This window comes from Thalia democratica, chromosome 2 (genome assembly GCF_965202585.1).
Source record: "Thalia democratica chromosome 2, ktThaDemo2.hap1.1, whole genome shotgun sequence".
Classification (NCBI taxonomy): domain Eukaryota; kingdom Metazoa; phylum Chordata; class Thaliacea; order Salpida; family Salpidae; genus Thalia; species Thalia democratica.
The window spans coordinates 36,892,490-36,907,565 of record NC_139166.1 but is presented as its reverse complement, the minus strand read 5'-3'; the positions used below and the strand labels follow the sequence as shown (position 1 = coordinate 36,907,565).

General features: G+C 26.9%; 1 protein-coding gene across 4 annotated transcripts in view; it reads right to left on the bottom strand.

Moving 5' to 3' along the window:
* Nucleotides 1-15,076, bottom strand: part of LOC145849636 (cilia- and flagella-associated protein 43-like) — an 86,514-nt gene that overhangs the window by 64,732 nt on the left and 6,706 nt on the right. For all 4 annotated transcript variants that reach the window (XM_082954629.1, XM_082954630.1, XM_082954633.1 and 1 more), the window contains 4 exons: nucleotides 14,488-14,630; nucleotides 12,547-12,680; nucleotides 4,122-4,269; nucleotides 3,624-3,774 (listed from right to left, as the gene is read on the bottom strand). In XM_082954629.1, coding sequence (XP_082810755.1) covers nucleotides 3,624-3,774; nucleotides 4,122-4,269; nucleotides 12,547-12,680; nucleotides 14,488-14,630 — 576 coding nt within the window. The remainder of the gene's footprint in view (nucleotides 1-3,623; nucleotides 3,775-4,121; nucleotides 4,270-12,546; nucleotides 12,681-14,487; nucleotides 14,631-15,076) is intronic.

Sequence of the window (15,076 nt, the reverse complement as noted above, 5' to 3'; positions counted from 1 at the left end):
GATGAAGTTACGATTAAGTTCAACGTTTTATTCACAAGTTTCGAGAATTAAGAAAACGTCTACATCGCGGAGTTGATGTTAGTATTCATATAACTTTACGATTGTTAATACTTTTTATAGATTTTATTTGTGTCGTGATTTAATAGTTTCTTTCTTCAGAACTAAGAATTAATATTGAAAATAAAGTAAATTGCATTTATTCAAAGTGTGTTTTATTCGTAACTTATAAAAAAGTTTTGTAACTTATACTGTTAGCATAATATTTACTACTCGTAAGTATAGCAGTCAGTAAGTTACTGGAGACCACGTAGTTAAGACATAAACATAATTAACATTAATATAGCCTAATTGGTTAAAGTGGAAACCACGCAGTGTCTATTAAGAACCTTGTTTCTTCTGGTAGGAATCTTTAAGCAGTCAACAGAATAAATGCACACAAACAACAATGACGATCTCAATCTTAATATTTCTCATCAAGCAGAGATGATGGAAGATAGTATTGAATTTTGTCCGTCGAATAGTATTCAACAACAATTTAGAAAATCAAGCGAAGCTAAGCAGCTAACAAATGAAGAAGAGTTAAGAATTTTGCAAAAGCAAATAAAAAAGTTAAATAATAAATTAAAGCAGTCTAGATCACCACATTACGAACGTGCGATGCTAGAAAATCGCGAACCTTTTTACGATGATTACGAAAACAGTAATCAAAATAATTTTAATAACTTTAGCGTCACATTAAAGGCGCAAAGACTGAGTAAAAAGTTTAAAAGGATAGACTTTGTACGAAACCCTCGTGATACTTTAGGATATTTTGAGGAGGAAGTATTAAATGAAGGTATTTCTAGTAATACAGAAAAGTATAAGTTTTTATTAAGGTTTTGGCCAAGAGAAGAGTTGTCAGATTATTATAAAATGACAGAACGAGGTGAAAGAAATTACAGTTCTTTAAAAAACTTTTTTATTAATAGGGACAATCAGTTAGCTGAAACTTTAGATAAAGTTCCAGTTTGAAATGAGCGTACAAACTTTAATAAAATATTTGCTACAGCCGTGAGTTGGGCTAAATATCCAGAGCAGGACAGAATTAAATTTTTTCTTGCATACTTGATGCCCTTTTCGATCAAAGATAAGACTAAGGAACATTTCGATGAAAGCTTAAAAGTTTTTAAAAGAAAAGGACAAGCCATATGGAATGCTTATAAAGAAAACGCATTAATACCTAAGCAAGTTAATTAAGATAGACTACAGCAGTATTGCAAAATCATTATAAGTCTAAAATAAATTACCATAAGCGAAATCGTCCAAATAATCAACAAAATTTTCATTTAAGAGATAATGGTATTAATCATAATTGCAATTATCGTCAACATAATCAAGATAGAGATAATTTTAAACCAAGAAAATCATACAACGGGAATAGTAGTAATAATGTTAACACAGCACAGTGTTTGTCATGTCATCAACACTTACCTAAAAAAACATCTAATACAACCAAAGAGTTTCAAACAGTCAAAGAAAAAGTTCAGGTAACCAAAAAAACTATAGCAATTGGAGTAACTGGTCAAGTAGTATGGTTTAATGTTCGCAAAGGTTACGGTTTTATTCATCGTGATGATCAGAACAGCGATATTTTTGTTTATTATACAGCTATCATAAAAAACAACCCGAATAAATTTTTAAGGTCTCTTGCACAAGGAGAAAAAGTCCAGTTTGATATTGTTGTAGGAAAAAAATAATATGTCAGAAGCCGCAAACGTGACAGGTCCTAATGGTAAAACAGTTCAAGGGTCTAAGTATGCTGTAGATAAGAATTCAAAATACTACCAAAAGTTTCAACAAAAAATATTAAACGGAAACTATTATTCAAGTAATCCCCAACAGCGTAAAAGAAAAGCTAATAGATCTTATAAGCAAGCTTTTGCTTTTACAGCAAAACAAGGTAAACTTAGCAAAGAAAAACATCAGAAACAACAGCAAAAAATATCAGTTACAATAAAAAATATGATAGCGAGCCAAAACATCAGGTGCCAACAGTGCAGCTTAAAAGTTATAAACAAGACTCAGGCTATTACAATTCTTGAAAAACAAAATCAGAAACTAGTGTATCAAGCAACATATTAGCTAAAGAGAAAAACAATTTGGCAGTTTTTGATTCCTTTAACAAAAAAAAAGAAATTATAACACAGAATAGAAAAGAGTCGGAATTACTAATAGCAGGTCTAAACTTTTAACATTTATCAAAAAGCCCTTTTGACAATAAAATTAGGTATATTCGCAAAACTAACAAAACAGACTTTAATACATAATGGTAAAAAATTGTAACTTTTTATTAACATGAAATCTATTTAATTATTTTTTAACTCAGGTAATTTTTCTAAAAAGTTAAACTGAAAGAAACTATTATATAAGTGTATTTGCTTTGTATTTTTTCTGTGAAATTTCTGAATTGTAAAATTTTAAAGCATTTTTACTTTCAATGATGTGTTTTAAAGTTTTTTATATTTAAAATTACAGTTAAGTAATTGAAAAATTTATGAAAAGCTACGACATAACAATTATACAATAAAAAAGCATTGTAAGCCTATTTTTTATATTAAACTTTTGGTAAATACTTTTTTCTCTAATTTTAAGCCAAATAAAATTATCAGATTTTTTTGCTCGTAAAATAATCAAGTTCAAGTTTAAAGCTTTCAAATTCGACTCGTGATAAATTTTTCCTATAAGTTTTGACTTTAAAAGTACTTCCAACTCCCATTTTGTTTTGACTGTTAACGATCGACTAAAGCACTTGCTAAATTTTTCTCTTTATAAATTTCTATAATTGATTAAGTTTTTGGTCGCTTTAAAAAGAATTACCTTATTTCTTGAATCTTCTAAAAGTTTAGTTTTGCATGAAAATATTACTTATTGTTTTGTAAAATACTTTTAAAAAAATGTTATCTAATTTGTTTATTGAAATTTGCGAGTTAAATATTAAGAAAATATGTTTTTTTAAGTTGAAAACAAAACTAAAATTTTTCATGTTTTTTTAACAATTAATTTTCTTTTCAATGCATTTTTAAATGTTTAGAATTTTTTTTTGTATAAAATAATGGGTTTAAACGTAAATACTGACAGTTTCGTTATTGTCTTTTGGCATAGTAACATAGTAGTTTTTACTAAACTTTCTTGAAAGAATATCACTTTTTTTTTGAGACGCGTATTTTTTTACAATGAATTCTTTCAAATGAATACTACAATGATGAACAATGAAAAGATGAATATTTTCTATGTCAATAAGCGAATTCGATGGATTTTTGAATAGAAGTTTAGAGAAGAACAAGCGAATTAAAACAATTCGTTCTTGTTAAATAAACCTCCGTAAAAGAAACAGCCCGATCGTAAGAAGCCCAATGACAAGAAGTCTGAGGACAAGAAGTCGGAAGACAACTAAATGACTATAATTTTTATAAAGCTTTAAAAATATCATTCTATTTTGGTACATGAACGGTACAAATATTCGGCTATAAACATAAATACTTTTAATTTTAACCATGAAAATAAAACTACAAAAATCAACAACACTAAATAACGAAAACAGGTCAGCAATAAGATTACTAGTTTTAAAAAAGAATGTAACTAACTTTGACAAGGATCTAACACTATTCTAATTCGTTGAAAGTCGTCTTCTATTGCTATTAACTGAGAGTAACTTCCGCCAATAAAAAGAGAACCATTGGTGGTATGCCAACAAATTGAGGTAGGTATAAACCTAGATTTCTTTTTTTTCGAGTTCTGTTTCAAGTCACTTATAGCTTGTGCATTTAACATAACTGTGCCGTTTATTTTGTGTAGTCAAAGTTGCCAAAGGTTAAAAAAAATCAGGTTTTTTCAACTTCTTTTAAGTTTTTTGGTCTTTTTTAGTATTTAATCAAATTTAAGGTTAAAAAATTGTCTTAAATAGTATAAAAACATTAAAAAGATACTTAAAGCTATTTTAAATGTATTTTTTAATAATAAAGAAATTTAGTAATACAAAAAAGTCTACATATAGACTTTTGTATCTAATCGAAATTTCATTAACTGAATTGACAATAAAAATAAACGATCTCAAAATCGTAACTATAATAAGTTTTACTTACAACAAACTCATCAACAAGACTTCCACTGAAACCAGCAATACTAGCTTCCTTAATATTTTCATATTCTACATTAATGCTTTTTTTCACTACAGACTCTTTACCGTTGATATACAACTTATTTTCAGTCATTACAGGTAAGTTTATTTCTCTGTTTAAAAATATTTTTCTGCCATCTTATTAAAGTTTAAAAATATATAAACTTGTATCAATAAACTTGGCTTTATATCTATAAAAACTAAGAAAACTTGCATTAAGTAAAGGTGGTAGAATTATTTTCAAACACCACAAAAATTATATCTACTTAAACGTCTTAACAAAAAAATCCATTAAATTCAAATATGTATAGGTACAATTTTTCAACTTTTTAAACTAAGCGTATAGTAAAAAAGCTTAAAAATAAAAAGTGGCAACTGTAGAAAAACATAAAATTGAAGAATTATTTAACTTACAACACGTAAAACAAATAAAAATATTTTTCTTTTAGCAAACAGCATAATCTTACTTAAGTTAGAATTATTTATCTAATTTTTTTATTTCAATAAAAAAACTTGCATTTTTTTATCATTCTTTTAACTATTTTATTCGAATTTAAGTTTATTTTATGAATTTCTACAATTACAGTTTATTTTTATGTGTATTTTAAAATAACGTAATACTGTTACTTAATTAATCTAAACATTTTATTTTAAAACAGTATACTGGCTTATATAAGTTACCTGTCATTTAATGTAAAATAAAATTACTTTTATAGAACAATAAATAACAGTGAAGTTTTAAGGTATAGTCACTTTAGTTAAAGTTTTTTATACAAACGTATGTAATTAGGAAATTATCTTAATTTTAACATAATTTGAAAGGTTTTTTAAAATAGGTTTCTTGGTAGATTTTGAGACCTAGGAAAGTCAATTTTTCAAACAAAATGCCAATAAAAGTTTAAAACATTTATAGGTTTTCTGCGCAAAGTTTTTAATTTTTGACTGATATACCTTGATTTAGACCAGGGTTTCCCAAACTTTTTTGCAAATGGCCCCCTTTAAAGAGTTTGAAAAAGCAATGGCCCCCTTCAACATATAGGTTACTCATAAACTACGATAAAATACACATAAGACCTTTTTTTTTTTTTTGCTCTTCATCTGCAACTCAAGAATATCTAGTGTAAGTTTCAAAACTACCATAAAATACACATAAGACCTTTTTTTTTGCTCTTCATCTGCAATTCAAGAATATCTAGTGTAAGTTTCAAGTTATGGACTTATGGCCCCCCTGTGGCTCCTTTACTGCTCATGGCCCCCCCTCTTCCCCCTTTGCTGCTCATGGCCCCCTGAGTATCTGTCATGGCCCCCTGGGGGGGCCACTTGGCCCACTTTGGGAAACCCTGATTTAGACTGACATTTTCCCTAACTTTTGTTGTCCAGTTATTTTGTCCTATAATAAAGCGATGTAAGCTGGTAGTTTAGGTTTACTGCATAACCTATTAATAGTAGGACTTTTCAAACTTTTTTTTTCTATTTTTAAATGTTTAATTAAGTATCGCCCCTTATGACACTTGAAAATTTAGATGCTGGAACTTCAATTGTCATTTAATTAGAACAGACATAATCTATAATATAATTAATGTTCAAACTTTTTTACGGTCCAATTTTAACATTTGCGAACAGAACCAATTGTTTATTTACAAAGAAATTCACAATTTGGAAATCTATTCAAAAAAAAATTGAAAGTTTTCATAAAATTTAATTTTTTTTACTATTTAAAGTGACAAAACTTACACTTTACTAACGTTAAAAAAAAAAGTTATTCCGATATAGCCTGACGCGTAGAAACCAAACATTTAAAGCAGGGTTTCCCAAACTCATTTACTAAATCGCCCCCTTTTCAGAAATTTGAAAAAAATCGCCCCCCATGTTTTTATAATTTTTTTTCTTATCCTTTAATACGCACTTTTGAGCCAAAAAAGTTGTATTCGAAATGTCATTTAGTCTTGAATATATTATTTACGCTCTTTTGGGAAATGTTCAAAGTAATTTAAAGGGCTTGAAAAAATAATTTACCGTTATTTTCTTATAAGCCCAGGAAAGTGTATAATAATACTTAAATATTAAAAAGCCTTTTGTAATCTGTAATCAATTCTGTTTAAATATGAATTGTTTTGAAACTAATTAAACCTTTAGGTTAGTTGCGGACAACTTTTGTAGTCAACAAGACATTTTTACTAAAAAATCCTTTCTAGTGTCGACTTGTTAAAAAAATGTACTTGCGGGCTACATAATTTAAAAAACTAATATATAAGAAAATTAAAAATCTCGAGCAAAATTTAACAAATTGATTTACTATTATTGCGATCTAGGAAGTACTATTGTGAACTGAAAACCAAATTGAAAGCGAATTTCAAAGTAATAAGTATCAAGAAGCTAAAGTTTATTGTTTTGCACACAAGTAGTTTTTAAGTTAATTAGCGGGCTGAAATTTGACTGGATATGGGCCGTACGTTACCCATCTAAAATCTTAACTGAAACCTAAGCATATTCTAAAACTATTTTACCATAGATTAAAAAACTACAAAAGAATGAACAGCTTATTTTACACAGAATGAAATAAATATTAAAACATCATTGCTGATATATTTTTAGGAAGTTTGACCGACTGGTTGATTATCTCTCATGAAAATTGGTTTAGTCAATAGCTTCTGTTAATGCAGAAAAATTATTAATTTCAATGCTCAAAGGTATTATAAGCAAGTTAGTTGAAAAGAAAAAAACTTAAATTTTTAAACTATATGTTTTGTAGTAGAATACCATGATTCAGTATTTGACTTGGAATAACCTTTAAAAAACTAAACCTTATCCTAAAAATTTTTTTATCTAAGTTTAAATAAATAAAAATTAAAGGTTTTACAGTTAATTTTGTGAACAGGAAGTAATCTATTAAAAATATTTTTATTAGATTAAAATTTTGGTTTGTAACTGTAGCAGTCTTTTCGGTGGCTTATTTAATTCTGTTCAAAAATGAATTTGTTTTCTAGCTATCAACCTACAATAATTTATCAGAGGAAAATAGTGAAAAATTAAAAGCTAGGGTTAAAATATTAAAATAAACAACACATCTTAATTGCCAAAATATTTTGATTTAAGATAAAACAAAAAAAGTTGTACTAATAGTTTGAAATCCTTAATATACAGTTTTTTAACAATAATAAATCAAGCTAGAAAATAAAACTGACTTTAAGAATGTTTTTAATGAAATAGTTAAAGTCATTTAAATAGAGACCTCAATCTATACTTTTTTAAAGTCCAAAAATCTTTATTGAAATAAAAACTTTATTGGTTTACAAGATTTTTTTACTTATACAGACTAAACAAGTAATAATAAAAATAAATAAAAATAAATATCTTTTAAACAAATATTATATTCACTATGCTATAAAAAGTTTTAGTGTAATGTAAAACAACAAATATAAACTACAAAATCAACCAAGTCAAAACAAAACCACTCAATAAATACAGTAGACTTGAATTTGCACTTTGAACAAAATCAAAAAGTGCTAACTCAAAAATGCATTATCATTTTTTTTACAAAAGGCAAATTTCAACATATTATAATGCAATACTGTTATGAATATTCGTGAAATCCACTGAAACATAAAAAAATGTTTATTAAAAAAGATTGATCTATATAAGCTATTAAGTATAATAAAGTTTTTGTTTTATCTTAATTAGTTTATAACTACTTTATTTATATTATTATTTAGTATATACTTTATTTAATTTAAGTTAAGAAATTTTAAATTTGCACTTTTTTTGAGTAAAATTGCGAACTCAAGAGGAAGTCTACCGTAATTAGTATTCATTTGGCATTAAGCAAACCTGTTGTAGAATAAATAAGTTAATAAAATTATTATCATAAAAAGACTACTTCAGTACAATACAAACGAGCTCAAGTAAGAAATCTTTTATAAAATCAACTAAAGTTGAAGACCTTACAGAAAATAATGTCTAATCTAATGTGAAGGATGAGCTTCATGACTGATTGCAAGTTTTACTATATCTGGCTCTAAATCAGTCAAACAAAGCCTCAAGTCACCTCCTTAACAAATATCTAGATTATATATTTTGCTCAATATGTTGATAACTGAACTGAAAGCTTTCTCAACAACATAGCTAGAAGGAAAAACTATAAACAACAATCTAACTTCCTTCTAAATGGAAATGATTGGATACTAATGCCTTAGTTTTTGTTGAGTCCAAAAATTTTTATATCGTTCTTTGGAAAAATTTACTTTAAGTTCAAGGTCAGTTTGTAAGTCTGAGAAAGTTTCCTGTCAGTCAACGTTTACTTCAAAAAGATCTGCTTTGAAGGGATCCATAATCCACTTCGGGACGTTTAATTGACCTCAGGGTCAAATATTTACTGGCAAGCTAAAATTAGTAAAATAAAAAGTAAAAATTTTATGACTGCCCAAAATTATAAAATCGCCCCCCATTCGCCCCCTTACTAGTTATCGCCCCCCCCCCCCCCTTTCGCCCCTTTACTAAAATTCGCCCCCCGACTTACTAAAATCGCCCCCAGGGGAGCGATATCGCCCACTTTGGGAAACCCTGATTTAAAGGTTAGATTACAGCGGTTCTTAACTTTTTTTAAGATAACCCTTTTTGGAAAGTTATTACCAAGTTTACCCTTTTTTGAAGGTAATTACCAAATTTACCCCCAATATGCAATGTAGTGTTTGATTTCAAGGGGAAATGACTAGATTTTTTAAACTTTAAACTTATTATATAAATAACTGTAAAATTTAAAGAGTTTATTTAACTATAAAAATTATATTAACTACTAATTTATAAATTAAAAAGACAATTAAAAACCACAAATTTACATAACTCGCAGTTAAGAGAGAATCGAGAACCTAAAACGAGAGAATTTACCCCAGGGGTAAATTTACCCCAGGTTAAGAATCGCTGTTAGAAATTGTAGAGATTTTTTTTAACAGATTCAAATATAAAACAAAGTTTTGCCCTGTAGCGATCTTCAGTTATAATTTAAATCTGAAAAATGTAAGTGAAATGAATAAGTGGATTAGAAGATAACAATTTGTAAAAAACTAAAAAATAAAGATATCATAAAAATAGAAATCACATTTTTTTAAGAGTGAAAATAATTTTAATCGTAATCAAATGAAAACTTTTAAACAGAATGATAAAAGTTTTTTAGAGGATATGTTTTACAAAATTGGTCTTTTTAGTTTTTTTTAGCTTGCACCTACAAACTAACTAATTAAACTCTGTATATTTTACTTTCTTTTTGTTAAGTTGAAAAAATTGTAAATGGCTAAAATTAATTCTACAAATAAAAAAAAGCTTTCAAATAAATATCAAATTTTGACATCATATATTTGTTTAGAATAAACTTTTGACAGTAACGCCATACTGTTAAACACTTATTTATTATCATCAAAAGTTTGCTTTTTAGATATTTTGATTGTATTTTTATTTATATCTTATTTTTCAATAGCTCCTTTTCTAAACCTTATAATAACCAAGTTTTAAACCTTACTGCAAAGAAACGGGAGCTGATTATTTCTAACCCGATCACTTCCAAACCGATCATATCTAATCCAATCATTTCTAACCCGATCATGCCTAACGATATCATTTCTAACCCAAACAAAAAAATGTTTTTTTAGACCTTTTTAATCAGGATTTTTTTTTAACAAACTAATCTCAACAAATTGTTATTAAATCAAAATGTAGTTTACTTTGTCTTAAATAAAACTTAATGCTAATCTAGTTTTATTTAAAATTATTTGTAATATTAGTTTCAATTTAACTTATTATAGTTTCAAACTAAGGCCATAGGGGGGTAAACCATGATTTTTAAAAGTTGATCATATTTTATAGAGTTTTTTCTAAGCTTCTAGATGCTTTTTATCGTTTTAAATAATTCAAATTATTTTTTGAGATATGACCAGTCAAAGTCGGGCCGCATAATAGGTTCCCTATGAGAAGGGAAAACTAAAACAGCGAAAAAAGACTATTTCATTTAAAATATATCTCCTTCTACATTTTTCAAGCAATCTTCTTCAAACTTTCACAGTCTAATTTTTATACAATAAGAAAAAACGTTATTTTGGAATTAAAAATCTTTTTTGTATTTATTTTTTTTTAAACACTTTTTTTTTAATTTTTGTGATAAAATTTGTATTTTTTTAAATTACTAAAATTCTAAAGTAACGTTTTTTTCTTTTATTATAAGGAACGTTTCCTGACAATTTGAAGAAGATTGCTTGAAAAATGAAGGAGGAGATATGTTTTTGGTGAATTTTAAAATTTCCGAGAAAATTGTCCCCGAAAAATTTGCAGTCCATACGTTTATATCGGAAAATTTTTACAAAAAATTAAATATCTCCGAAGTTAAATGATATTTTTGAATTCTATGAAAAACTGGCTTGTAGTTTGTACTTAAAGCTTTCATGTAAAAGCCAAAGTTAATTTTTGTAAAAAAAAGTGTTGGACTTCCCCCTATGGCCTTAATTTACTTATCCTTACTTTTTTCTTTATATAAATCTGCTAAATGGAACTTTTTATTTTGATTAAATAAGATTTACTAAATAGTTAAACAATTTTTTTAAATCTGCTTTTTAGGAATCTTAAAACAAGCTGCCATAAGTATGTTTTAGTTAGATCTTCTTGTCATTTACTTAGCTATAATATTTTTAACGCAAGTAAATTTTAAAAGTTATACTTTTACTTCAAAAATTTTTATACTAATCTATAAGCTCCTAGTAGTCTAGCACAAACGTAGTTTAGTTTTTGACTAATCTATTACTATTTTATAGTCGGTTAGTTTCCATTGTTCTACAACTTGCACAGACCTATTTAAATCATTAAATTTAAACATATATTAAGTGATTTAATACTTTTGTTATATTGAGTTGAAAGTTATAATTTTAGATATAACCTTACTACATAAAACTTATAAAACAGTTATGTCACTTAACAAACGAACCACAAAACCAGTTAATTTTGGCTGACCCTCAACTTTTATTTAATTAAAACATTTTTACCTAGAACAAGAGCAAAATTAAATCACTAACACTAAAACGATCTTTTTTTTATACAACAAGTCCGATGGTAATCAAATAAGAGTTTGTATAAAATATTAAATTAATATCATTAGATTCACTTTTTTTTCTTGTTTTAAGTGCAACTAAATAAAGATTTATATTCATATATATCTTTTTTTACATTTACTTTAAGAAAAATAATTGAAACAACGTAAGCACAAACCAAAAACGGAACAAAAAATAATTTGAAATTAAATAAAAATTTACTTATAGTTAAATTAAAAATAATCACGAGTAAAAGATTGTAAAAACTTTCTGTTTTTAAAATTATATTATTATTATATTGTTTATTGTGCAATTTTGAGCACAGGCATCAAAACCTGAGCCACTTAAACAGGACACACAAAAATAAATATAAAATACATTTATATACAACAACAAAAGAAATCGGCGAAAGTCAGCAGAGCAGAAGCCTGGACTTTCGTTTGCCGTGAGACAAGCTCAAGTTTAACAAAAGGGTTGATCATGCCAATTCGATCATCAGACCACAAATTTCGGTAGACTGAGACCGGTTTCAACCTTATTAGGACTCATCGGTCAATCACAACCGAATAACCTACAGTAGTCAATCTACAAACGGTTTATCATGCTTTCACATGAAGCAACCATTTGCTGGCAATGATCAGTGACGTCAGCATTGTCGTTTGCCGTGCAACGTTTAAAACATTGTCCACTAGGCAAGACATCTGGTACGCTCGTTTTATTACGATCAACAAAAAACATCGGCGAAAGTCAGCAGAGCAGAAGTATGGACTTTTGTTTGCCGGCAAATGGTTGCTTCATGTGAAAGCATCATAGACCGTTTGTAGATTGACGTATGCAGGTTTTTCGGTTGTGACTGACTGATGATTCCTAATAAGGACGAAACCGGTCTCAGTCTACCGAAACTTGTGGTCTGATGATCGAATTGGCATGATTAACCCTTTTGTTTTATATACAACAAAGAATAAATACTAAACAAAGTTAAAATTACAAAAAAATCATTAATAATTTAATCTTATTTGCTTGATATAAAAATCGATAACTTAGTACATAAAAACACATTTGTGCAAAATTAATATAACTAAACTAGTAGTCTGTTACGGGGGAGGCGTAAGGATTTAAAACTAATTAATATTTAAATTAAAGTAGAAATAAATCAGTAGTTAATTTGGAGGAGACAAATATTATAAAAGTTTTATATATGATTTTAAGCCATAACTATTAGCATCATGGTATAATCAAACATTTTTATTTAAAGCATTTACAATATTATCTTATAAACATGATTTTTTCTGAGACTAACTTACAAAAAGAATTGCAACTAACTGTTTATGGAGTTGAAAACGGTCATTACACCTTTGCAACGTAAAAACATACACACTTTTATCAGATCTGATTGCGAAAACGTTCGTGTTTATTTGATTGAAAACTACTTCAGATACTACTTCTCCATTTTCTAGCTAAAAATAAGTAGACTATTTTTTGTTTTAGAAGTACAAAGCAAAACTAAATTTTGAAATGTAACAACAACTTAAATTACAATAAACGTTTATTACTTTAATTAAACTTGTATTTTTAATTGTTTATAATAGTTTATAAACTTTAAAGTAATTACAAGCGTTATTTGAATTTTTTTCAGCTTAATTAAGATTTTTTTGTTGCAAACGATCATTATTTACTATTACTAATTTATTTATTTTATAACTAGTCTTGTAGAATAAACAACTAACAATTTTATACATAATTTAAGGTACATATACAGGGTTCATGCGCGAAATTTTTTCATTTAGCCTGACATTTTTTCAAAGTAAGGAAAACCCCTTTTAGAAGGGGGTCTTGATTAGTACTATTGTAGTCTTCGCCTTCAATCAGCTTTACCTCAAAAATATTTTAGCATTAAAAATCTGCGAAAAGCAACTCATAGCTTAGTTACAACTCAATAAAATAAGGCTAAATTGTGAAAAAGGTGATTGACCCCTCATGCCCTTAAACATAACAAATTCACTGATAAGTTTTAAAATAAGTGTTATATCTTATCTATTACTAGTAACATTATAAGCACTAAGTAAAAACATTATAACCAGAAAATTTATAATAAAACGACGTGCATTGTCGTGTTTTATTAAAATTTAAAATAAAATGATTACAGAGTTTTAAAATAAGTAAAAAGTGTTTATTATAAGATTTTGACTAATACTTAAAATTGATACATAATTATAAATCCTAAACTCTAAATAAATACAGTGGTTGTTGATGTCATATCAGATTTAATAAGCTTACACTTAAATTAAAAAAAAACTTTAACATTTTGTTCTTGTAAAGAAAAATGAATTGTACCTAAAATTTGTATTCCCACAAAACTTAGTAATTATATCTTAAAGCTAAGTTTTAGTGTTGTGAATATCTCTAACAACTTTAAACAAACAGTAAAATATATGAAAAAACTGCAAAGAGTTTTAATCTAAAAACTATTTGGTATAAAGCCTTTAAATTAGAAATTAAAACAGTTCAACCGACTAAGCTCTGAAAAACATAGCTGATGTAAACAAGTTCAAACAAACAGCTAAGTTGTGGAACTAAACTGTAATGTTTAAATTGTATTTTTTTTTTATAAATTTTCATAAATATGATGTATATAATCTACTCAAAACAAAATAATGAAGATTCTTAAAAAAATTTTAGAGGTTCAACAAAAGGTTTTAAGCATTTATTTTTACAAATACTGACTGATTTTGTCTTTAATAACTAAATTTGTATTTAGAAATAAATTCACATCTCAATTTGATCGTGAAATTTTTTCTCATTTTTTTTTATCAAAAATTTTCAAGCTTTGAATTGAGAAAAACTGAGATTCTCAATTTTTTAAATAAAAAACTGATTTAGCCAGACGTTTTTTAACTTTTTTCAAAAAAACTGATTTAGCCTGATTTAGCCTGATGCGCACGAACCCTGATAAAACAAATTCCATTTTTAAAAAGATTTTGCTCACCAATTCTACTTAAATTACTTGTTTTTAAACATGCAATTAATCAAAAATCAATATACAACAACAAACTAAATAGTATTTTTAAGTTTAACAAACTATGTAAAAAACCTTACGTGAAAATCATAGACTAAATAAAATTAAAAAAACTATCTTAATCGCAAAAATACAAACTAAGGATATAAAATTTTAAAGCAGTAACTATTTTTGCCAAAAATATTTAGTATACTGTAGAAAACCATTATATTGTAAAAAATACTGTATTGCAAAAAAATACCACTTACCTTGTTTTTACAAAGAAGCTTTTTCGAACTAATATCCCAAACAAAAACAGTAAAATCAGGAACACCAGATACAGCAACAATAAGATTATTTAAACCATTCGGGGGGAAAAATTCAATTTTTTGATACTCTAAAGCAGCTCCATCTGAAAAAATATAACTTTAAAATAATATCTCATATCTTACACTGTAAGTTAAATACAGTCATTACAACAAACTTTTTAAGAATTTTTCTTAGTGTTTATAAAAAGGTTCTTTCCTTTTCACTACAAAAATGGCTAAAATATACCAAAACTAGAATATTTACTCTTTTTATACTTATGTGTTAAAGTGAAAATGAAAAGTGAAAGGTAATAATAAAGATAAATTTTAATCGGTTCAACGGGAGGCCATTTTAAATATAGGCACACTAGCCATAAGAAATACTTTTAATCATGTAAGTAAAAAGAATAGCACTAGATTGTCAGATTTAGCTTGGCAGTATTTTGACAGGAATGGTAATAAACCATAAATAAAATGGAGCATCCTTTGACACGCAAACAACAACATCAGTGGCGCGAGCAAGATCTACCAAATATGTAACCTCGAACAT